The sequence below is a fragment of the Ischnura elegans genome, chromosome X (assembly GCF_921293095.1).
Source record: "Ischnura elegans chromosome X, ioIscEleg1.1, whole genome shotgun sequence".
In the NCBI taxonomy this organism is placed as follows: Eukaryota; Metazoa; Arthropoda; class Insecta; order Odonata; family Coenagrionidae; genus Ischnura; species Ischnura elegans.
Genome location: NC_060259.1, coordinates 59,041,969 through 59,068,289, shown reverse-complemented (window position 1 = coordinate 59,068,289; position 26,321 = coordinate 59,041,969). Strand labels below are relative to the sequence as shown.

Sequence of the window (26,321 nt, the reverse complement as noted above, 5' to 3'; positions counted from 1 at the left end):
TTGTGAGGATGACAGAAAAAATTATAGAGGGAAAGTGTAAGCTTCAAGCCAGAATGCAGTTGTGTTAGACTTATGGGTTGAATTTTAATTAATTTAATCACCATAAATTCTAAGTATAAATACATATATATTTATTTTACCTACATTCTCTAATATTGTCTAGCAGAACCAGAAAATTTCTCTAGCAGAGGTTTTCAATGAGAGAAATTGAAAGATTTTTCTTACTCAACCACTGTGCTTCAAATATAGCTCATTCAAAACAAATAGTAATTACATCATTTCCATGGTATATGGCTTATAATTATTATATTGATTTTGTGAGATATCTCAGCACTATTTTTTTTACTCATTTGGCCTTGATATCCATGTCCCCAGCCTTCCCAGTGAGAAATGGGTGGTGGAATCCACGTGGAACCCACGTGGAGAATTAACGTGGATACCACGTGTTTTTGGTCGTGGAATCAACGTGGAACCCACGTGGAAATTTGGTGGAAAAATTAAAACAGCAGTTGGTGCTGTCCTAAAACCATTAAAACCTCAACCACTCTATATCTAAACCTTCTATATATGTGTCTACGATTTTTCATGTGCTCTCATGGCTGCCTTTCCACGAATTATATAAAAATAGAATGTGCGATACATTTTCACATAACTAGCGTGGTTTCAGGATGACGCAATGTCACCAGAGAGTTAAGTTCCACAAATTAGAAATTCTGTTTAACATTTAATGCTAATCACCACAAATCCACTTGAAATCAACGTGGATTCCACGTGGGTCCAACCACTCAATATCCACCACCACCAAATATCCACCACTCAACGTGGATTCCACGTGGGTTCCACGTGGATTCCACCACCCATTTCTCACTGGGTTAATTATACACCACTGCAATAAATACTATGTGGTGCATATCCATTTTATGTTTTGATTGAAAATGCTGGTTTCACTTCAGCCTAATGAAATAAGCACTCTATATTTACAGAACATGGCTCATGGTTTTATGTGGATTGCAACCTGTGCAGCTGCTATGCTGGAGAGAAGACTTGCAGCAAGCGCCAGTGTGGTGAAATGTGGGGAGTAGAATCTTCACAGAGTATGAGCTTGAAAGGCCTCCTGGATGAGGCTGACTCCGGGAAAGAGCTGGATATGATATCATTGCCTTGCAACTGTCCTCCTCATTACTCTCCAACATGTGGCCGAAATGGAAGGACCTACCCTAGCTCATGCCTTGCAAAGTAATTATTATAAAATTGTCAATCTATTCTTTCACTCCATTCTTTAGCCCTACATTATATTTTTTTAAGAAATTCCAATCATTAGTAGAAAAAAGAGGATTGTGGTATCCTAGAAGTTAGAGTGCTTGGCTGCAGATCAAATTGTCCTTGGTTCATATCCCTGGTGAAGCCTTTAGACTTCTCCAAATTATATCCTCAAGGTGTGAGGTAGTTCTGGGAGAGGAACTTGCCCCTATACCCTGAAAGTGTGATGTACACACACCTGTGCCTGAGTATGTGGTGAGCTCCACCCTCACCTATCTAAAACAACCTTTGGGTTGAATCACTGAGTGAGTAAGGTGAAAAAATATGTTTAAATTCATTAATTTCCCTCGCATGGACATTTAATGTGACACTCTCCTTATTTCATACTGAAATTTTTAGAATTATCCATTGGAAATGCCATTGAGATGCACTCATGAAAATTTTTCAATAATTATTTTAAAGATAACATAGCGCTCCCTGAGTACACTTCAAGTTCCAGTGAAATATGAATCACAGACTCTGTGGTAAGGTTCTCATTGAATAATATATGTATTGTAGTATTTGAAGGAGACCTTGAGGGCTTTCCTCTTCCTTCTCGATTCCTCCTTGACACAACATTTTTTAGCTATTCCCTTATCTTTTCAGGAACTAAATGATTTCTTAGGGGTACCACCTGAAACACCTTTTTTTTAGATGGTTCAAGCTGAAGCACATAGGTTTATTTATGTATTTTTGAGGGGACTTATTTTGAAAACAGGTGGGAATTTAATTTTTACCGTAGTAGTCAGGGGTACATAACCTCAAGGATATAGTTTCAGGGTCCTGGTCCAAATAAGCTTCTTGCAGCAGAGATTTCATGGGCATACCCAGCGAGGGGCAGGAGGGGGCAGCTGCCCCCCTAGAAGCAAATATCGCAAGTGTCTTTAAGGGAAATAATATTTTTCAAGCAAATAATTTTAAAAACTAATAAAGAGCTGTTACAGTTTCCTTTAAATGTTGGTTTCATTCACCGTTTCCATGCTTAAATCTTAGCTATTACTTGAACAACCGTGGCTTGCCCCCCCCTAGTTTTGATCCTGGGTAGTAGAGGTGGGAATTTCGGTTCATTTTGTGGATTCGGTTCATGGGATTTGATTCTTGGCAATGATTCGGTTCTTTAAATCGTTCAAAATGAACCGAATGAACCGTGTGATTCTCGAATCCATGATTCTCGAATCCATACCTCGAATCCATGATTCTCGAATCCATGATTCCTCGAATCCTTGTATATCTGTCGATTACTGCATTTCAAATCTTATGAGTGAATACTAAATCTGGGTGTGACAATAAAAATAGCAAATAATTAACTAACATAAAAACTAAAAATCCATAAATTAACATAAAAATTTAAAAAAATCGCCAAGCAACTAAATTAAATGAATGGGGATGAGTTTTAACAGTGATTTCTAAAATTATAAGACAGAAAAAAATTAGCCTTCACATGGTCTTGAATCAGACTCACATATTGGGGGATAATGAAGTAGCATCTTAAAAACTCGGTTATTGAGGTACTTGAAAGTTAATGCTTCTCAACGGAACTTATACTACAAAATCTTTAGATGAGATTATCTTTCGTACCATACCTATTTCGTTTCAGAAAATAACTCGTGATGTCTCATTGTGTGCCACACAGATAGGTTACATCCTAAAAATATGAATGAAAGAACTTCTAAATGAGCTTTTTTTCACACAATTATAGAAACTATTGTGTACAGTGGCATAGCCAGGAATTTCGTTCGGGGGGGTCCAAAACCGGGGGGGGGGGAGATTTTTGAAAAACAGGATACTGAGTAATGGGTTGTAAACTAATTTGAACACTTTTCATAATCGAAAAAACTTCAATTGTTAAAGAAATATATCTTAAGTTCATGATTTTTCAATATTTTGTTTTCTTTTATGAAGGAAAATGATAGTGTTTTTATATTTTGGGGGAAGGGGGGTCCGAACCCCCCGGGACCCCACCCCTGGCTACACCACTGATTGTGTATATTATTGCTTTCCTTAGGGGACTTTTAAAGATTAGTTGTGCAGCCCGTCTATCTTTGCTTTCAAAGACTGCTTATGTTCTTGTACAGAACTCAATACTCTTTAGCAGGTGAAAGTAGCTGAGGAGACACTTTCAGGAGATGCTTTCCTCAGCAATGAATGCTAAGTCCCAAGGAAGGGTAGACGAAGGATATTCTTACACTTGTCATACCATTAATTGAGTTATAGGAAGGGTAGATGGATGGTATTAGAGGTGGCCATGATTCAGTGGATTTGAATCTTCCCCACAATTCATTCATTTTGAACGATTTGGATTCGGCGGATTTAAATCTTCCCCCACAATTCATTCATTTTGAACGATTCGAGAGGAAAACGTGGATTCGATTCATTCGGTTCATGCCATTGAATCGTTCATTTTGAACGATTCATTCATGAACGACACAGCTCTACTGGGTACGTCCTTGAGAGATTTCTGAATAAAGCCCTGGTCCCTGCTTTTATATTGGGTTGAGAACTTTTTAATTATTAGCAACATCATTTTTTCATTTCATATACACATACACTACGTATTGTATAGTTTTATTTTTATCAATGTATGGTTGCATGTGTTTAATTTTCTTTCTGTGGCATTGATTCTTCATCTTCAACAAACATTGTCATTTTTTTATCAAGGTGTGCCGGCTTGGGTGATGGAGACTATGAATATGGGTCTTGCTTGAGCATCAATCCATGTGAAAGCCATACATGCAGTGAAGGTCATATTTGCGTTCCCCACCGAAGAGTGTGTCTCAGCCTATCACACCAGCCATGTCCCCAATATGAGTGTGGTGAGTTTTTTATATCCAAATACGTACTCATTACATTTTCAATTATAGAGTTTTGATGATGCCCAGTAATGATCACAATCATTGCAAATAATAGATTTTAATTTGTTTTTTGGTGGATAAAAAATTCTCAATGGAGACAACAAGTGAAGATTCTTATGAAATTTTGAGTAGATTTGAATGTGGTAAAGATTTCCCTTTATACTTTCCACTACATCATTGTAGTCACTAACGTTGATAATCAATTAATTTTGATTTACCGTATTTCTCCGAATATAGTCCCCCTCTGAATATTGTCCCCCTAATTTTGAGGCTTCAGTTTTGGGAAGAGTTAAAAAAAAAAAAATGCATTTGAATATAGTCCCCCCTTTACTTTTACCACAGGCATTTTTGGAAAAAAAGGGGGGACTATATTCAGACACATACGGTAATTATTGCCATTGCAGTATATTACTTTGCATAATTTTAGAAAAAAGTATGCTTTTGAATGTACATTAATTACTTATTCTGAAAACTCAATGAATGAAAATGAACTGGCCCCTTTCCATGAAATTCACATGCCTGTGGCTAAGACTGGGGTGAGCTATATCCTAACTTATCAAAACCAACCTTCAGGTTGAATTCATTGAGTGAGTGAGCCAAAGTCGGCATGTATGTTTCACTGATTTTGATGATTCTTCTGTTTGAAAAATGCTGTTCAATTTGTTTCTCTCAGCTTTAATTCATTCTTCTCTTTTCTCTCCTCAGTTGATAAAGAAATGAAATGTTCAGACATGGAGCTCGATCCTGTGTGTGACTCCGATGGTGAGGAACATCCAAATTCTTGTTTTCTCGTACAGTCTAAGAAAACTCTAGCCTATCGAGGACCTTGCATTGTAAGTACTGTCTCCTACATAGTGGCCATCCAAAATTCTTCAATCTAAATCAAAACTTAGAAGCTTGTACATGGTGGAAGGGCTCCATTTTATCAATAAAGACATTTTGCTACATCCACAATATATTTTTAAAAATTCAGACCGGTTTCGACTGTTACACCATTATCAAGTGCATAGAGTGGGATATTCTATGAGAAAGTGGGGCTTACAGTGAACCACCCTTCAAGTCCCCCTCTCAGTGTGGCATTGCATGTATGAACTCTTTTCCGTTATTTTTTAAATAGCCTGTTTTTAAATGAATTTGCTGTCCATAATATTGGCCATCATTACTGTTCCTCATTTACTTGATCTGTTCCAATTTTGTCACTATTATTTTTATCTGTATAACTCACAATCAAATGCAACTCATCTTTATTGTGTAAAGCATCATTGGGCCCAGGTGACTATGTCAGAAGGAATGCTGGTGAAAACCTGAACAAATGACGCTCTTACCCCTCTCTTATATCTGAATGAGCCCCCTCTCTAAGCTCTTTTCAAATTTTAAATTTGAAACGAGCTCAGTGATTTTGATGGTGTATTGTGGTAAATCTGTATGCTAATTTCTCTTTGTATTTGCTTATTTCAGTCAAACTGCAAAATGCAAGGTGAAGTTTGCGGTATTAATGGAGATACTTATGCTTCTGAATGTGCAGCCATTGCAGATAGAATGACAGTAGATTACTATGGGCCTTGTGTTTCTGTTGGACGAATAACTGAAGGCATTGGTGACTACTTCCGCAGGAGTTATTGGAAGACATGTGATCGAGCAGTGAAATGTCCCCCTCTTCCTCGTTCAGATTGCCTTGCATCAATACCACCTGGTTCTTGCTGCCCTGTTTGTGCTGGCGCATTACGCTTATTATATAGCCAGAAGCAGGTGGAACGAGGATTGTTTGCCACAGCCAGTGTCCAGCCAAACCTAAGGGATCAAATCATGACTGTTGAATCTATGTTGAGGCACCTGGAAAGGCATGTACAAGTGGCTGAGTGCTCCGTGTATGGGATGCTAAGCATTGAAATGGACGTTTATGTAATCGTGAAAGCCAGAAATGGTGTGAATATCAATGATGGAGTACTTAATCCCCCATCAGAGCTGCAAATGGAAGCGTGTATAGCCGAAGCTGAAAAACTTGCACGAATGGTTCAAGGAAGAAGCCCTCGAATACTCAGTGAAGTGCCATTAAGTACCTTAACAACTGCTAGTGTCGTTCGTTTGGTGGCTAGCTCCTCAATAATTATTTCATGTAATCACCACCTTATATTTGTTGCTACTATCCTATCAAGCATTTTCAGGTACCTCCAGGTTGCCAGGTAATGATAGTGGAGGCAAAAACTGCTCATAACCTTGGTCATTTTTTACTCGTTCTTAAAAAGAATGGATTTCATGACTTTGTTCCCGAACGTCAATGCAAAACATTCCAACGTGATCAAATATGATTTCTGCAGTCAAAGAAAAAGTCATAACCAGGGCCAAATCTGAAGAGAATAATAGTCTGTGTCATTGTCAATGACCTCTGTGTCAATATGTAATGACAAAACTTTGAATTTCTGTGATTCATAGTGATTTGAGAGCAGGAATTTTTAATTCAGCATTTTACAAGTTTCATAGAATCTAAGACATTAGTTAAGAAAATTTAGGGAATACCTACTAAGTGAGCGAATTTGCTTTTTGTTTGACCCAAACGTTTCATAATGCCAAATGTTAAATATCCTCTTCCTTAATAAAAAAGGAATGCAATAGATTCAAGTTACCATTGCTTAGGAAATGATTTTTAGGCAATGCCCATATCAGTAATTTATTAGACATATAACACCTTAAGACATTGTTAGTTAAGCCTTTTCTTGAGGAGACAAGAGGCTAGTCACTATTAAAACCTTACCAAACATTGACCCCATTTAGTTCTCATGTGATGAGATGTGCTAAGATTCAATTCTGTGATAATCTTTATATTTTTTGCTTTTATGTGAAGCTGTTAAGGACTTTGTCTAGCTGAATATTTCTATATGCCAAAGAAATGAATAAATCAAGTATTGAGAATGGTTCAACTTTACCAATTATGTACCTACGTGTCATGACAAAGAAAATTTGTTTCGTCTTGGTAATCAACTTACATAGAGGTATCATGTTGCAAAGGCCAATGGGCTTATTTACTACTAGTCCATTAATACCACATGATGAGTTTTTTTGGAAATTGGTGAAGCAATTATTCTGAATAACTTTCATTGCAGACAGTATAAGAACAAAGTTGAACACAAATCGATCCTCTAATTATCAAGTATTAGGTGCTAGAAGAATACAGTACATCTACATTTTTATTGCTCAATGTGAATTTACCCTCAAGTTAATATAATGTTTTATAATGTTATACATTTTCATGTTCGTACGTAAGCTATGTCAATGGTAGAATGGTCTACCAGGAATGTAACATGAGCTGATAATTGAGCCAAAAATTATTTTTACTGATTATCATTCTTTCGGATTTCCGATGGGGTGACTTTCATTCTCAAGATGAGTCCTTGAACTTTATACATGTCTCACCAAACATTTATGATAATTAGTGTGTCTGGAAAAAGTTTGATGTTTATATTTGTGAAAGTGTGATTGTGAATAGTTGTGCCAAATAAATATGTTGTGTTGATTTTAAGTTTCAGCTGAAGGGTGGAACTTGTGCCTGAGCATGTCTGTATTTAAAGCCAACGGGCATAGTCAGCAGAAATGAGCACTCAAAGGTCTTTCTCAGCAAATCCTGAGGGCAGGCACGCACTAGCATGACCGCGACAGATATCTGTCGCACACCTTCCGACCAGAGCACGACCACGACCACGATAGCAAAACACATTCACCACTTGCTCAACCGGTATGGTCGGGTCAGAGTGAAGTCGGTGTCAGTGCGCGGCGCGCCATAAGAATGTGTGTAATTTCTGGCCGCAACGACCACTGAGTCGGGAACGACCAAATTCAAAAATTTTGGTCTGACGACTCGGGTCCGACCAACGAGTCGGACTTGGCCTAGTGCACGTCGCTCCATTTGTTGCAATGCTAAAACTGGTCGTGGTCACGCTAGTGCGCGCCTGCCCTAAGTGGGATATTCTTAGCCAATCTGATTGGTAAAAGTCAATAGAGCACTCAGGAGGGCCTTTTGAATCATCTAGGAACACGCTTTTGTCCTCCGTAGAACTAATATTTGAATGCCCACCAATCAGTGACAAGTGTTCTGGCAAGAAGTAGCGAAAAAGACTGCTCCAAGATATGACTGAGTGCTCACACTAAGCTGCTATGCAGTGGTCAGATTAAGGTGAAAATTCCATGGCTGTTGTGGTATTACCCTCTGAATGCTCACTCTCCCTGGTTGCACCCAGTGACTTCTAAATAGGGTTGCCAACTTTTTCCTGACAAAAAAATATGAATGGCCCAGAAAAAATTACAGGAATTACTCTTCAATTATTCAATTCAAATATCAATTATTCAGCTTGAACTCAAAGATATTTAAATTACAAGGATACTTTTTCAAAATTGAATTGATAACACAAAAGGTGCTTATGTCAATGATATGTTGAGATAATACTTTGACTAATACAGGAGCTCATTAAAAATGTGGGAGGATTGGCAGCCCTGCTATCAATTAAAATTTCAGTATCAAATGAGTTACCTACCATGTATGCAGGTATGAGAGGCATTAAGTTTACGTATAAATTTGAATTTTATACTGAACTTTAAATATATCAGTCCTTATTGATTATTTTTTAACATATTAGTCCTGTCACTCATTTTTACGGACAGATCTTGTCATTGTGTGCTTTTTTTTACTGTTTTCTTGAATGTATGAGATTTTTACATTAAAACCTTTCTTATTAATAATAATTATTTCATTTACTTGGTACACCAGTTCAGGCAATTACCCAGGTCTTTGATACAGGGGTGGATTAAGGTCGTTGTCATGCAGAGTTCATTACCTTCCGCAGCACCTTGGTTGTATGCAAGTACTCTCTGTGATAATGCAGATGACATCTATAGATATTCATTTATTATTTATATCCATTGTTTGTTAACCCTTTAGCTGCAGGAGTGCATATATGATTTTCGCTACCAGCCTAAGTGGTAGAGAACCAAGAAATATTTTGTTCTCCAGCCTGGCGGAGTATCTTGCAAGGAGTGAACCCTTATGATTTGGGGCAACCGTTCTTTCTTTTCTACCAATGTATGGGCACTTGTTGTAGGCATATTAACAGCGTAGAGCGGGAAAGAAACAATACAAAATGGGCAGTACGATAGGAAATTCCAGGAGGCACCCCCTATTGTGAAGGTTGGCTGGGAGAGTTAAGCCACATTAGCAATCCCTACAGTGAGGGAAAACGCACTTCGGCTCTACCCAAGTAGCAATAAAAATTATGGGAAACTGCTGTGGGTAGTCGAGCAATGGTCAAATGTTTTTCCCACTGTTGGCATACAAAATGTTTAAAAACATTCTCACAGTCTAAGGGTTAAGCAGGTGAAATAAAAACTTTCATTGGGGGAGCCACTTTATATCTCTTCAATTTTTCCAGAAATGTTTTATTTTTTAATTAAAAATACTTTTGGAAATGTGGTTTCAACATATTCTGTGACCTACTGAAGCGATGGAACACATGAAATATTTCTCCCAGCATTAAATATATCTTAAGTCATATACGTATCCAAGTTTTCTGATTTCTGAAGGCCATATTTTTTTGTGGAATACAGCTACCCACTACACCCAAAACACTGTGCTCGGCTCTGCCAGGTCGCAGTCAGGATCACCTGATGGGTCCTGTACTGCACTACTAATGCTTTAGCCTTCTGGACTTATTTCCCTTGATTCTTTCAGTTGGTTTTTACCACCCCACACCCTTTTGCCCCTTGGCAAATTGTATATTTTATGCTTCCGCTTTCCAATAAAGGCAATTCCCAGCACAACCCTCTTCTGCTTCTGTGCCTTCCCTTGGCATACAAAACTGCTCTGGGAAGACGAGCTCCAGTTGTTGGTTTCCAGATACTGAAAACAAAGAGGGTAGCACACAAACCCTAAGAGGAGCGAAGAAAGTGCTTTTCTGGGAGGCATCAGTGTGGTTGTCTGTAATTAGTTAGACAGGAAGATAGTCATGTGGACCCCAGAGCCAATGAGGCTGCACGAGAATTGGTATGAGTATTGCCACAGGGTAGATATACGGCTTCTTCTTGTCTTATTTTCCACTTCGTTCATTTTCCATGTTTCCTTAAAACACTAGCACACTACGTGAAAGCATTGAAGAGAGGAGGAATATAAAAAAAATTGTGCGACAACACTCCACGCCAAGCGTGAATGATAGCAACTCAAGCCACGTTTCCTTATTTAGAACATGGTGAAATGCGCAATGAGCTGATTACCGCCTTCAGCCGCTTTGTCCTCTCTGTATATCCCTACTCTGTGGTATTGCACTGCTTAATTTTTTGCAGTGTTGGCTAAAACAATTTTATTACAATTTTGAATTTTTGGTGGGAAATCAGTCAGATCAGAAGAAAAGTAAAAAAAGTGTGTCTTTCATTCATTAAATTTAGTACACTAATATGAAAATAATATATCACCCTAGCGAATAAGTCCACAGGACCCAGTCACCTTCTTGAGGGTTGAAAGAAAATAATTCACTCAACTTGTGGTTTACTGCATCTGGCTTGAATTGTACAGACAGGTCAGATGATGACGCTTTTGCATCACCATTTGCAGCGGATAAAGGGAGAGGATTGAGACAAATGGGAAAAAGTATCATTAACTTAAAAAAATTAGAGATGGTAATGTAATAGTATGATGGATCTGAGGAGTGGCCAGTGGTGCTGATCAAAGTTTAAAAGACATGGTAAATAAAAATCTCGATATTAACATACATATAATTATGTCAATATCGAGATGTAGCAGCCTATCCATAGAAAATAGAACAATTTGGAGACATTGAGTCCCTGAATCATTTTGGATGAATTCACTCTCTAAGGTTTTTCTATTACTTTTGCAAAATTCTTATAAATTCTCAACAAAAAAAAATATATATAGGTATATACATGTATTATCGCTTAGTGCGCTCCGTTATTAGAGAGCGCAATAATAATTATTATAACAATAATAATAAATTTATTGGTTCCAATGGGTCTTCAGGTGTGAGAATGAGGTAACAAGGGTTTAGGGTGGAAGAATTCTGGCGCTGTCATTAAGGCGAGGCGGGCTACCACTGGTGAAACCGAAATTTCCGTTCCAATACAAATGGAAGATTCCTACCGTATTGGAAAAAAATCTGCCAATTCATTTGAAAATTTCAACTGAGTTCAGTTGAATGTACCAATATTCATTTGTATTTCCTCATATTAAATTGAATTTCCATATATATGAAATTTGTCACTTTTCAATTGAATGCAATTGAATATTTCCAATAGGGTACATGAAGAATAACTCAGATATTCTTCTCTAGAGGCCGCCAAACTTACTGTGAGCATCACAAATCTTATTCTGAAAGAAGGAATCCTTCAAACCTAATTTGGGAAGATAAGATTTAGCCGCAATCAAGGCCGTAACCATAGCCACATCTTAACTTTTCCTTCCAGGAGAAAGCAGTAGCGGACATATAGAAAACAGTCAAGGGGGGGGCGCAAAAGATATCTTGAATTGCCTTTACTTTTATCGTAATAAAAAATAATCAAGTCACAGGCTCAGTAAAAGAAAATTTAACTTGCTAAGCACGACGCGTTGGATTAGGTCTGACCTTAACCTCGTCAAACCACAGAATAGGGACCTAGAGAAGTGGTCAAACCATGGCTTCCTTTAGTATTATTAGTATTTAAGGAGGCCATGGTCAAACCGTAATCCAAATCATGCAGATGTTTGAGGAGTTTGCAGTGTCATCTCAAATATGGCTACCAGCCGCACGAACGAATTTGACAAGAGTGATGACACTCTAATCCTCCAAGGGGACTTCAGCGAAGTTGGAAAGTGTTATGTTATCTTCGTGATTGCGACCACTGTCTGTCTAGACGTGGGTGTACTTTTAAAATAAGCGATGACATCGATACTATATTTTGTGGGCGCTGAAGAAACGTTTATGATGGAAATAAGGCGGAATATTAGCCTTCGGCGATGATTATTTTGGAAGTTAAATGTCCTTGTTTTTACACTTCATTCACAAGGTTGGTAATGTCAAATTTGTGCTAAAGAATTTAGTGGTGGTATATTTGCCAAGGATTCATTTCGTAGCGTTTCCGCTAGTAATTATTAATATATTCTCATTTACATAATTTGAACAAGTTAACCTCACAACGGCAGCTAAGCAACATATGCCTTAGTGTATAAAAAGAGGGAAACATTCTCCTCCCTGTTGATCATGACAATAAGAAGGGATAGTTGCATCAAGTCACCCACCATAAAACTTAATAAATAAATAAAAATTGGTATTGCTATTCACCTTCAACTCCACAACACATTAATTTCCTCGGAAAATACCTCCACTGGTGTTAGTATTGAAATCGGTATTCTCTGGAACGAGTTTATTGTCGGAATGAAAGCTTAAAAATTATGGCCATTCCGTATCTGCTTCATAACGTTTTTTAATTCGAAAATTCTCGAAGATATGAAAAATTATGCAACTATGTAATAGGTTTATGGAGTATGTGGTCATGTATTCAGCGAAATAAAGGGTACTGATGATGGTTCACATCAAACGTTATCTGAGTCGTATGAGTTTTGTTTATTTGAAATTTGATAATTTTTCTGAAGTGAAGTGCCATTCTTAGTTCAACATATTTAGGTGCCAAAGGGAAACTTCATTATAAACATTGGCATGTAGTTCTATAACAAAGCCTTCTATTCCTTAATATTGATTCCCCAGAATAATGGAGTGTGTTCAGCTGAAAGCTTTGAAATTTGTTAGTAGTTAAGTACTTCTTTCCCGCGTACGGAGTCCAGTTTCCTATGGCCTTCATTCAAAATATCACTGACAGAGTGAGATCACTGAAACACTGAAATTAAAGCAAGGATGAAGTTGCTCAAATTTTATGCTGCGTTTTATTTCAATCGTAAAATGCTTAAATATATGATTCATTGTTTTATTTTTTACTGGTCATAAGTTGCCCTTCCTTAGTGTAGTATGACTGTAGAAACCTTCCTGATGCTGATAGGTTGTTTTGGAAGGTCTGCTGTTTCTTGAATAGCTTGATGAAAGCACTCCAAATTATCCACCATTTCTGGAAGGTCGATTTTTAGTTTTACCGCATTATTATGAGCAGAATCTTAGTTTTATGTACTTATGATATGATTTTGTTTTTTTTCCAGATAATTTAGTAACATGGAGGAAGGCAGTTTAGCAAAGGTCATCAATGACTTTCTGTCAACAAATGAGGGTGAACTATGTCTCACCAAAGGCGACATTGTTCAGGTAATTATGTGTACATTCACGATATATGAAACCTCATGCTTTTAAATCTACCTGTTAAGGGTAGTTAAAAGAATGTTATCTGTTGGGAATGTGATGCAAACAGGAAGGAAAGACAATTTGTGAGGGGCTGTTGTTAATGGCTGAAAGTTATCCTAGTTTTTTCTTGGTATGACAAGCTGTGTTTATTCTTATGGGCTGCTATTGCAGAGTCCTTCTGTTGGTTCAATTCAGAAAGAACTATTACGAGTTAAACATTTTTGTGTTCTTATCCCTGGATATATTTAGCCAAAAGAGCAGCTGCTAGGCTGACCCAGGGTTTTGGGTGTTATCCCAGAGCGATTGTTGATGTTATGGCTATTTTTCTCTTATACATATTTGTTTTAAGAAAATACTGAAAACTGATCAATTGAAGTTTTTTTTCTAAGGATGAAAGTTTTTACGATGGAATAAAGAGGAGATGTGGGTGATTGTAATTGACTAGGGCTAGGCTGTAGTGATAAATGAAATCCTTATAGAAATAATGTGTGAGGCATCTAGTTTTCACTGCGCATGCTTTGCATCTGATTTGAGCTTATGGCCAGCTTTTTTTTTGACAAAGTTGTACAGCTTTATGCCTTTTAAAAACATACTACAGAAATGCTGAAATAAATCATAAAATATAATATCTGAGGGTATTGGTATCATATTTATTCTGGCTTAACGTGTAAAATATGCTTTTTATTAGGCATTTTGTGTTTGTAGTGAGTGCGGTCCGCCTTTCAGTTATGGTCACAAAGATTGCACCTGAGTCTGGCCAGTGTGGGGTTGAGATTGATTTCTACTTCCCGCTGAGTTGTTCCACTGCAATTAGAAATCAGTAATAATGTTTTCTGCTACGATTGTTTTGCCATAATTAAAGAAAAGGTAAAATGTTATAAATGTCAGGCCATAATATCATACTTCTTTGATCTTCATTACAGATTATTAAGAAAGAAGATATGCACTGGTGTTATGGATGTTCGGCGGGAAAGCAAGGGCTGATTCATACAAACTATTTAATGGAACTGGATGATCCAGTGCTTGAAGACGGCCAAGAGTTGTTCGTTTCTCTTGCTGACTTTCAGGCACAGCAGGCTGATGATCTGTTTTTCAAGAAAGGTGAGAATAAACTTTGACCACATGAGTATGCAGATAGTATCCATTGACTACCGCTCCGTCGCTTGTCGTCAATGGATACTATCTGCATACGAAGTAGATACGGAGGATTCTGTGCTGTCTGGGGTGGTACGTGTCACTACTATTGTAGTAGGGGTTAAATGGTGCTCAGCTTTCAAAGGTGGATTGGCACTCTGGTCATAGACAGTGTAACATAATTATAGCATTCATTTTACATCAAACTAGCAAATGGTAATTGTAGACAATCAACTGAGTTTGAAAAATGGATTTGAATTTCATTAATTTTAATAACAATAATGAAAATAAAATGCTGCCAGTATTTATATAATTAAGCAAGTTTTAAATCACTTCGTAATTTGTTTGGAATGTACATTTAAATAATTGAACGAACTACGGCCTTTAAACAGTTGAAAGATAATTAATTCCCCAGGGCCGTACTCTTTGATGGGCATAGGGAGGTGAGAAGTTATAATGCTAACAAGGGGAGTAATGAGCAAAAACAAGATAAAACACTAAGATATTATACAAACACGCAGCTCACTCATGCACCATGCGGATTTGCTCCGAGGAACAAATGTCCGCATAGGACACACGCACTCACACAGGTTTGTGAAGCTCTCGCTTACCACAGTGACCCACTCACACAAAAGGAAATAGACAAAGAGTACGGCCCTGGGGAATTAATTTTCTTTCAAATACTTTTACATTGGTTTGGTTACTTTCCATTGTTGAAATTGAAAAAAAATTATAAATATAGATCAGAAATGCAATTACAGCAGACTCCTGGTAATCAGACTGCAGTAGGAGTTCAGTAAAATATATCGTGGCTCACACAATTCCCCTATTTACGTTCCTGCTTGTAAACATCGCATCGACAAAACTACGTAATTAAATATGTGAGGAAGGTCGCGTAGGTAATTACTCACATTCCTACTTAAACCCTACGTAATTAAATCATTGCAGGTCCATAAAATTGCTCAAATTTCAATGCTCTTATGGGTTGATAGGCGACCTCATGACAACATTTTTCATATCAGCAGTTGGAAATACAGCCGAGTCCCGATTATACGGCTGCGGTTTATCCGTGCATGAGTTTTACATTTTTTTGATGTTTTCCGTGATCGTCATAAAAAAATAAAAATGACGCTAAAGCACTAGGATATTTGCATTTTAATGCAAGACTGCACCGGAATTATTATTTCTTTTAGAATTGCCTTTTTAAAATAGAATTATTTTATGTTCTTGCTGACAAGGAATGTTTCATGTTTACTTGGACATCTGCCATAGCAGTGCTAATGACGATCAGCCGCAGGAAAAATCTTGATTTATTTTTGAAGATTCTTCATTGTTTAATCTTTCCTAAATTAAGAAAATGTTATTTACTATCTTTAATTGCATATTTCATGTCACGAAAAGGGAAGTTAAGGGTGGTATAATTATTTATTGATCTTTCGCAGTATAAAATCAATACCTAATAGCATTTTTTAAGAATGCTAGGTTAAATAATCACCAAAAATGTAAAAAAAAGGATCATTAAAGACAAAAAAGAGCGGTCGAAACAAAAGCTAACATTTTTTTCCAACTTATTAAAAAGGTTTGAAATTACGAAATTCGGTATTACAAAGTGCCAATTTTCCGGTCCCACTGACTTCGTATAATCGAGAGTTTACTGTATGATTGCATTTTAATGCTAGGCTACATCGGGCTTATTATGGTGCCATGGTTGTTCACATTGTGAAGTTTCATCATAAAAAATGCAAATGAAACCAAAATTTTATGAAAATAAAAGATAATTACAGCATTGATTTATTATTTAAGTACCATATTTCTCCGAATATAGCCCCCCTCTGAATATAGTCCACCCCCCTAATTTTGAGGCTTCAGTTTTAGGAAAAGTTAAAAAAATGTGTTCGAATATAGTCCCCCCCTTTATTTTTATTTCTTTTATTTTTCTGGAAAAAAACGGGGGACTATATTCAGACATATACAGTATACTGGGACTGGCTGTGGTGATAACTTCACAGTCATACGCAATGCACAAATTGTGTGAAAATTCCAGGGGGGGAAAAGTCATTTGCCTTGACCAGGATTCGAACCCAAATCCCCTGATATCTGGTGGAGTGCTTTAATTGGTTAAGCCACCATGGTGTCACTCCCCTCTGAGGAAATTTAATGTGACTAGAAGACCAAATCATGGAAACTGAACTACAGCTGGAGAGCAAAGCCCAAAATTTGAACGCTAGAGGTATTTGCTCTTGGCTAATTTAAATATACCGGGACTAGATGTGGTGATACTTAATGGATTCACCTGCAATGCACAAATTGTATGAAAATTCCACTGGGAAAAAAATTATTTACCTTGACCAAGAATTGAACCCCGATCCCCAGATTTCCAGTCCGATATAGTCCACAAATTTCCACAGAAAGGAATGACACCTTGGTAGCATAACTGGCACTCAGCCGGAAATTGGGGCATATGGGTTCTAATCCTGGTCAAGGCAAATGATTTTTCTTTTATCTGTATCTTTATGAGTTAACTATATGATCCTCTGTTGAAATCTTTTCGGTGGCACAAGCATGCAAGAGTGTGACAAAAATCTCTGGTTCCCTTGAGCTGTAGCCACCTGGGAGGCCAAGGCAATAAATGCGCATTTGCAATATGATAAATACAGCAAAAGGTCCTTGCTAACATTTTCTTGATTTGTGATTGGTTATCCAATGAAGAAGATGATTTGCTGCTTTCAGGTTCTCTCCCACATCTGTTCATCTCAGGTGACGACATGTTTCCCAATGTTGCAGTTTGCTTCATCAGGTCTGAAGTAGGACTTTGAGTTGTGAAACATGTCGTTGCCTGAGATGAGCAGATGCAGGAGAGAACCTGAAAGCAGCCAATCATCGACACCGCTCCGCGGAAGCCTTCTTTCCAACATCCAATGAAGAAATCTGAAAATAATAATGAGTTTTTTCCACCTCTCATTGCCCTCTGCAATATTAGAGCAGTCATCCAAGTAAACTTGATACATTCCTGGTCAGCAAGTAAAGAAAATTGTTACGTTTTACAAGGGGAATTCTAATTGAAATGGTAAGCCTTGTATATTCTTCCATTAAAATATGATAACCCTGGTGTTTTTTCGTCCGATTTCATTTTTAATTAACTACATACATTGGAAAAATGGAAGGAGAGTGATTCTCATGCATAGATAATCTGCAGCAAGGGTCTGCTCTCTGATGATCAGGAGTTAACTGTATCATTTTTCTCAGGTTTGAAGAAAACTTGATGGAAACTATATAGCCATTAAAAGTTTTCTTTTTTTTTTGCTTCTATGAGAGTAGGACAGCTACCCATTGTGGTTATTCATATGATTTAAAGAATTCATTGGTAGTGGTACTTGTGCAATAAATACAAACTTATTCACTGTGGCGTTCTACATTTTGGAAACAGGTTATCTCTTTTGCAGTGTTTAATGAACAGAATGTAAAAGCACAAAATTTTTAAAGGCTGCATTACAACCTTAATTTGGCATAATCTATATTTTAGTTGGTGAAATCACGATTTAGAATTGGGTGGATCCCCAATATATCATAAGAGTGTTCTCTTAGAAATGCATCGTTATCATTATCCCCGAGCAAATAATTTCAGGTTAGACTGGCTGGTATGAAGAAAATTAAGTGGCCCTTTATAAGTACTGATATTCATTACTAGTGATACACATTTTGATGCATTAAAAAAATGATAGGAAAACTGATGACGGTTTACCCCTACATTTTATGTCTTTCCTCCTAGGTGAGATAATTATTGGCTTGCGGGCAGAGGATGACAATTGGTGGAGGGGGAAGATTGGTGACAGAGTTGGTGTATTTCCAAGGAACTATGTGTGGCAGCTAAATAGTGACAAGTTTAAGGTATGTTTATATCATTTCCATTTTGAAGCTCTTTTTTGTTTTTATTTTTCCCTTTTTTATGTAGCCCCTAAAATTTTGGGATTGTTTTCATGTGACTGCAGACTGAACTGTGACTTGAACTGTGGGTGTAGCTTTATTTTAATTTTTTGTGGGGTTTGAATTACATTTTCTTCAGTTTCAAAAGCATGAAGTCTTCATAGAATTAAAACCTGTCATGCCTAAGAAAATTCTATGTAGAATATGTAAGAATTAAAAAGTCTTGTGTTCCCTTCTCTCAGTGTCACTGATGTAATATCTTCGTTGTTTTTATTTGTTTGTTATCAAAATGGACTCTCAAGATGTAGATATCCATAGTGGCTCCATATTTTTCTGCATTTTTATTAATCAATTTTCGAAGTGAATGTCTTCCTAGGTTTAAATAGTTTGTGTATGAAATTGTATTTTGATTATTTTCATGGAAAATACTTAACCAAGTTTGAAGAAAGAAAATTATGAACAAATCATCATTTCTTCAAAAATATTATAAAATTTATGGGCTGGAAAATCAATGGAGATTTTAACTTTGCCTGTTGTGACTGTTAAAAATAGACATTGATTCCTTTGTTATGTATATTGTTATGTACTATTGAAACTTGTCATAATTTTTTTCCAGAAATAAATGTGCTTGTTTGATATCCCATTTCAGAAAACCTCTTTGAATCGCGGTGTTTTAATGAAAGCTGTTGTGAAGACCAGCATGAAAGCACAGCTGGATGAAGAGATGGACTTAAATGAAGGGGACATCGTTACTATAACTGGGATGGTGGATGGCACATGGTATAGGTGGGTATATTTCTGGGACCATTTCTCAACGTACGAACTGATCTTGCTGCATGTGTGATGTGGTGGGAGACGTGAAAACTTTGCTGCCCGCAGGAAGGAAAAAAGTGCAGAACGCTTAAAAGCTTCCGACTTCACAATGGCTTTATTGATATTGCGTTTAGACTACCTAAAAAGCAAGTTTGTTTAGGTCACACCACTTTGCATTGGCCAACCTCAAAGGCACCAAATTTGAAAGTTTGGACAAGCTTGAATTTTTTGAATATATGTATATAACTGTGAAAGTTTGTATTGAATGTTCATAGTTAGAGGACTTATTGTATTCCATTATCTCATACGTGACTTTGTGGACTTAAGTTATAATTTTAAAATTGTAAGAATACATATTTTTTCACGTTGTTTTATCATGAAACAATCTAGGTTTTGACAAAGATCATCATCAACAGGCACAATAGTTATGGAAGACAATGAATTTATCACCATTCAAACTTGGGGAGGTATAATTATTTGAAATTTGAATTATTTCTGAACGAACATTTAAAATATAACATTTCCTAGATCACAATTTGAAAAATTGTATTCAAATCAATCATGTATTGCATAGTCACAATGTTAAACAGGCGATATAACTGAGGAACCATTTCTGCCGATACCTTATATCTTTCATAGAAGACGGAAAATGTATTCAGTCTCGTGTGCTTAGAGATGACAAGAATTTAAAAAATTCTGTTTTAACAAAATATCCTCTCCAAAACTACATGATAATGTTAACAATTCATTATTAATTTCCTTGATTAATCGTAGTTGTTTGTGTTAGAACTAATTTTCATTTTTGTCTCGTATTATTTTCATAAATTTGCCATTGCCGAAAACTTTTACATGAGCATCTTCCACCATTTTTCTTGTACAATGAATGAAGCATGCAGGAGAGAGAATCACGATAAGGGTCATGTGAGATTCTTTAGAGTAATACCCAGGAAATGAATCAGGAGAATCTTTCAAGGGGCGTGAAAAGGTGAGCAGTGGGCTACCCGGGAAAAGTGCCACGTGTTCCCTTTTACATGCCAACCATGCCATAAAATTTTGCAATGTTGGTTTCTTTTGTGAACTCATGAAAATTATACCTCAATACAGTGCTACCTCTATATAACGACACCCCACGGTGCACCAATAAACACTCGCTATAGCGAATTGTCGCTTTACCGGAGGTGGAGCAAATAATAGCCAATACACCTGTTGCGAACAGATATACAGGAACAGCAGTGGTGCGGCGACATATAAACATCTATCCGATAAACGTAAGCATAAATCCAGAGGAAAGGCGATGTTTTTTTGCATCACTAAATTTCCTTACTCAAATAACGACTAACTATTCAAACAATTTATAAGCGCCGCACTGAATAAAAATCATGCAAAGCATTGTTTCGTCAATCATTATATTTATCGAACGACAGTTTACCACATAAATTTGAGACTGAGCACTCCATTAACTTCATTTCTAACAGATCGCTAGCAGTTACAGAGGTTAAGGAGTCTTCATGAAAGTCTTCCGGCGGTGAAACCCTCGCTATGGCGAGAGCCAACGCCGAAAGGGTCTCGTAAAAACGAATTTTTTAACACGCTTATTATAGGGTCAATTGACGGTGCATCGGCTGTCTCTCGTAATAGCGGGGGTGTCGCTATAGCCGGTACTCGCTTTAACGAGGTTCCACTGTATGTATCTTGCCCTTCTTTAGTTTTTGGGTTACATTTTTTACCGCATTTAAAATGATGCTATGTAACGCTGATATAGAAAAAGCGCTAGAAATAGGCATAGATAAATGAAAATAAATATTAGCATTGAAGGGAGAAAGAATAAACTAAATAATGATCGAATTAAATTCTTCTCGGGTGTCTGTCCGGGTAAGGCGCTTCATCTACCTCTAAGCCGACGATTCAATCGAAGGTACTTTGTCATCAATGCCGTTGATATTTACCGGGTGTGAAGTGCTGCGATTATAAAATTGTCTCTCTTCTTCTCTGCAGACTTTCAATAGAAATTATCTATTTGCTTTGTCCTTTCCACGCTACTACTATTTTAGGATAATGGCACGACTAATTTTTACTGCTAACTTAAAAAATCTTTTCTCTGTATTAATGATACTTTTCATAATTTTCAATACGATGGAGAAAGACACAGAAAAAATAAATGAGGTTAAGGTACACGTTTTGGGGTATCATTTTTGGGAATTCACGCCAGTGAACCAATACTTGTCCTAAATATGCTGAGAAATGATAAAACGTGTGTTGTACGCAAAAAATGAATGAGGATAATAGCGTTTCTCTCTTTATTTCCCTGACAATGGAAGATGCTTCTCCAGCTTTCCTCCGGTAGGAACCTTTCTCCTGTCGGCATAAAAGAAGAAAGACTTATTATACAAACATGGCACCTCACTCCCAGCATCCATTGCCATGGTGACGAATAAAAAGTCTTCCATTTTAACATTCAGGACAGAGAGTCCAAAAAGAATTTATTTCAAATATTCGCCGGTAGAGAATCATATCCTACGTAATTTATGATCGTAACTGAATCATAATGGAAATAACTAATTTAAACGATGGTACATTCACCTGACGATATGGAAGGAACTACAAATATTAACCTGCGAAGGTTATTTTAGAAACTATCTATGACCCTCTTTTTTCTTGTCACTGAGCATTAGAGGGCGTCACAAATAGCGGTTAGGCGGCCTGCCATTAAAATTTTTTAGGCGTTGGAAACAAATATCTATCTTATGCATAGATAATAGTTGCCATTCGCTACTGACCACAAAATTCTCAGATTAATTTCTTGTACAAAAATTATACAAGATTTTATTTGATTACGTTTTCTAAAATGGACGGTAATTTCTTTAGAGCTAAGATCATTGATATTCAACTTGAAAGAATGGGAATTTTAGGGTCGTATGATTTTTTTAACGATCTTTCTCAGCATCATTTTTATAAGAAAGAGCATTTTTTTAAAATTCCATCTTAAATGGTCACCGAAAACGTAAAACTGGGCCGATGAAGACAGGAAAATGGTGGTGGGAACAAAAGCAAACATTTTTTGCGACTTATTAAAAATGTTTGAAATTACGAACCTATATGTTACCAAGTGCCCATTTTCCGGTCCCGCTGACTTCGTATAATCATGTTTACAGTATTCTGTGGTGCAGAACAAAAATGATGGCCTTGGCTTTGTTGGACTAGATATAGAATGAAAATTTCTGTTCACTGCATTATTAAGAAGCTCACAGCAATGAAATGAAGGTGTGCTAGGTGGATGGGTGCACATTCGAAGTTGGGATTAAAAGGAGCAACTAGCAGAAAGATATCAGTTGTTCATAAATGTTTTGTTCTGAAATTTTTTGCGTGCTGTTTTAAATACATGGCCATGTCAAGTCTTCTTTGAGCGAATGCTTGTGAAATCACAAAATCTATTCATGAGTTTCCTTTCTTTTTTATCTTTTCAGGGGAATATGTGGGAATCGAGAGGGCATATTTCCAAAGAACTTTGTTACCCTCTTGGGAGAGGACAGTGGAAATACAAGATCGTTGCCGAATGATAATCATCTAATCACATCTTTCTCAACCCAGCCCAGTTATTTGTCTGATTTTTCAGACTTCCCTAGAAGTTCAGAATTCCCTGGAATTTCATCAGACTTCCCTAGTTTACCTCCAAGTTCATTCCCACCTTTGGACAGTTCAGCTCCTAAGCAAGGCTCGTTGATTACTTTTTCCCCTGACGAACCAAAAGAAGTGCCTACTTCAAGTTTCAGCTTGACTAACTTTAATTCCATGGATGACAGTCTTTGCAATGGCGTCTTTGGGTCTTCAGATCTAGAACAACTTCCTTCAGTATTTGATGAGTGTGGCAGTCACAATGACAATGGTGGTTTGTCACCCTATGGCATAACTCTCTATCCCTTTTATGGCCAGTTTGATAATGAGCTCAGTTGCCATGAAGGAGAAATAGTGACCCTCATAAGGCATGTGAATGAGGATTGGGTTGAGGGTGAAATTGAAGGGAAGAAGGGTATTTTGCCCGTTAGTTATGTAAATATTCTTATAGACTGTGAATATTCAATGGGAGAGAGTAATAGGAATGAGTCATCGAAGAACAGTGCCAAGAATAGATTAAGACTGAATAGTTCTGCCAAAGTTGTTTACAATTTTCATGCACAAATGAATAGTGATATAAGTGTTAGGGAAGGAGAAGTTGTGTACATCACAGAGGTTGTGAATGAAGACTGGTGCAGGGTTAAGAACAGTGAGGATGTGGTTGGTTTATGCCCTTCTAATCATCTTGCCCCTCTCTCTGCCTGGGAAGAGCTGATTGGCCTTGAATTCCCACAAAACCCATCACCAATTGACAGTTTGCCCAGTTATAATGATGCTTGCCTGGTCAAGGAATATGACACTAACCAAGGTTTTATATTACCTGATATCAATGCAAAGGGTGATTCTTATGATAGAAGCTTAGATTTTTCCTTGTCCAAGAGACCTAAGTCTGTTGATGACCTCATTGCAAAAAATATGGCTAGTCTGAATTTTGATTTTAAAACTGCCAAGGTGCCCTCTGGAGATGATAGTGAATCACGTCTAATTGGGAATACTGATTCAGTGGGTTCTAAAAAAAGCATTGGCGATATTCCTAAAGAAGGTGACTCAAAAACCTTGCCAAATTTAGGTCCAGGAGTGCAAAGGAACTCCATGCCTCCACTGTCAAAGCCAAGCAGGCCGTCTTATACGCCCTCACCCTCCTCCACATCAGCTGCTGCTGCAGATTCTGCATTCCGAAGGGCACCAGTGAGGCTCTCAGGTTTGTCCATGAATTATTTTTTTTATCATTTGTGTATCCTCTGACTTTTGATTACATGCTTGTAAGGAAAAGGAAGTGCTTTTGTTTCTTTTTAACACCGAAAAGGAATGGCTTAGCTCATGGATAATGTCGTCTTAAATCAGTCAGTTTCTTGACGGAATTTCGATGGATGAATTCAATGTAAATTATTTTAATTGATTGCAGATGGTATTTTATCTCATTTTTGTATCAAAAGCTATTTTTTTTACTATTAGAGCAGCTCTTCAGCCATGATGGAGACCTATTAGTAAAGGGGGCCCAGTCATGTCTCAGTTCCTACTCTACTCTAGGATGGCATTGAAATAAAGTAAATTTACAGTCCGAAGTACATTTGTAAGCGTTTTACTTGCGTTGTTCTCTTAAAAATAATTATTTATATTGAACTTTTTATAATCCATACTGGCAATGGGGTGAGGAGACACTTGGAGTTGAAAAACTTTTATGCATGGACAATATTAAATTTTATTGGCTCATCGTCCATGAATGTAGATGTTTTTAGACCATCTAAATGATTGTTTTCCAGGTAGGAGGTCCAATTAGCCATGGTCAGAGTATACATATTCACACTGCTCCGTATTGCGCTGCAAACTAAGCCTGCCGACTAAGTTCCTGGCTGATTCAAGCATTTGTTACCTCTGCTCCCTTTGTCTTCACTTTTATTACATCCTCTCCCTCTTGACCTAATCACATAGGGCATAGACAGTGACCTTCTTGGTCATGAAGTGAAACCTGTGTTCATTTTTGTGACTAGCCAGCCATTCAATTTTTTGTGAATTATCTTACCAATAAGGACAAATTATGGTAGAACAATTTTAAATTGGTGACTCATGATATGTTAGCATCTATATCTACTCTTATTGTATTCGCAAAAAGAAATTACAACATTCTAATGGTTATGGTATGTGTGGGACCTCAGTACCTTCTATATAGTATGGTATGGACTGTGATCGGTGAGACAAACGTTATTTCTTTTGTAGTGTATATAGGTACGTGGATGTGTGTAATGATTGTGTTCCTGATTGTTTAGGGTTGATAATTCAGGATGGGATTTGGCAAACGTGGCAGATTCTAAGATTGGTATACAGGAAAGAGTCAATAGGTTGAATTTCTCAAAGTAGGGTTTGCAGGAAGTTTTGTTTGAGATTCTGGCAATTGTTCTAACTGCCCTTTTCATTAGTTAAAAAATTCTATCACTGTGACAAGATTTTCCCCAAAATAGGATACCACATTTTATCCTAGAATATATGTATGCATTATATATTACAAGCAAAATATTAGGGGTACTGTTTCATATAAATTTTTTAATAAGTAAATGTGTGAATGTAACTGCTTGGACAAAGTTTCAACATGATTTGACCTGTCTAGGATTTCTATTAAGGTTACACCAAGGTATGAATAAGCTGTGAATTTTGTCTACCGTGAAAAAACCTGGAAAAAGCTGTGAACTTTGTCATTAAACCTTAGAATCCTCTCAAACTTGATTGTAGAGCTACAATTGACCATTCAAAAGGAAAATCAACATGTCGATCATGTTTCAAGGTCAGTAACTCTCAGACACTGTCCACGTATTTGTCTCCACTCATGTATTTGAAGTGCATTTATTGGTCCGTGTGCCATGACGAGACACAGACCATAAGCCTGTGATTGGAAGACTGGTAACCAAAGTGCTTATTAATCCTTGCGAAAAATCAGACATCTCCTCACTTCCCTGCCACCCTATATTTTCCCACTCACAAAATTTAGCCGGCTCTAAATTTTGCCAACGATAGGCGATGTAAAAAGAGCACTTTCATTGCTGCGTTTGCATTGCCGGCATTTATTGCATTTGTTAAATTTTTATAAACTTGCGGCTGGTGATTTTTACGTGATCAATATTTATTCCTAAAATAAAAAAACAGACGTGAATTTGACGAAATATAGACCGTGAAAACCTGGAAAAAACTGTGAATTTTATTATTCAGTTACAGTGGGAACTCTGTGTGTCTGATATGCTAATTATTTATCTTGTTTGTTGGATATTCGATCCTTTTTTGATATGAATGGAAAATGACATAGGAATTTTTGGTGAGATTCAGTAAAAGGTTGTTTTGGGATGTCCAGTTGTACATTTCGGTTGCAGCCTGATCTGCT

The 26,321-nt window shown here is 37.1% G+C and overlaps 2 protein-coding genes across 3 annotated transcripts in view; both read left to right on the top strand.

Annotated features, from left to right (window-relative positions):
• The window catches only part of LOC124171038 (reversion-inducing cysteine-rich protein with Kazal motifs), a 149,182-nt gene extending 141,514 nt beyond the window's left edge, over positions 1-7,668 (top strand). Inside the window, exons 12-15 of the mRNA XM_046550185.1 lie at positions 984-1,236; positions 3,958-4,112; positions 4,857-4,984; positions 5,610-7,668. Of these exons, the coding sequence (XP_046406141.1) occupies positions 984-1,236; positions 3,958-4,112; positions 4,857-4,984; positions 5,610-6,338 (1,265 nt within the window). The 3' untranslated portion in view covers positions 6,339-7,668. The remainder of the gene's footprint in view (positions 1-983; positions 1,237-3,957; positions 4,113-4,856; positions 4,985-5,609) is intronic.
• A 4,305-nt stretch (positions 7,669-11,973) lies between these two features.
• LOC124170842 (dynamin-binding protein-like) overlaps positions 11,974-26,321 on the top strand; it is a 36,536-nt gene continuing 22,188 nt past the window's right edge. For both annotated transcript variants that reach the window (XM_046549836.1, XM_046549835.1), the window contains exons 1-6: positions 11,974-12,188; positions 13,330-13,432; positions 14,392-14,569; positions 18,372-18,490; positions 19,176-19,312; positions 22,804-24,152. In XM_046549836.1, the coding sequence (XP_046405792.1) occupies positions 13,343-13,432; positions 14,392-14,569; positions 18,372-18,490; positions 19,176-19,312; positions 22,804-24,152 (1,873 nt within the window). In that variant the 5' untranslated portion in view covers positions 11,974-12,188; positions 13,330-13,342. The remainder of the gene's footprint in view (positions 12,189-13,329; positions 13,433-14,391; positions 14,570-18,371; positions 18,491-19,175; positions 19,313-22,803; positions 24,153-26,321) is intronic.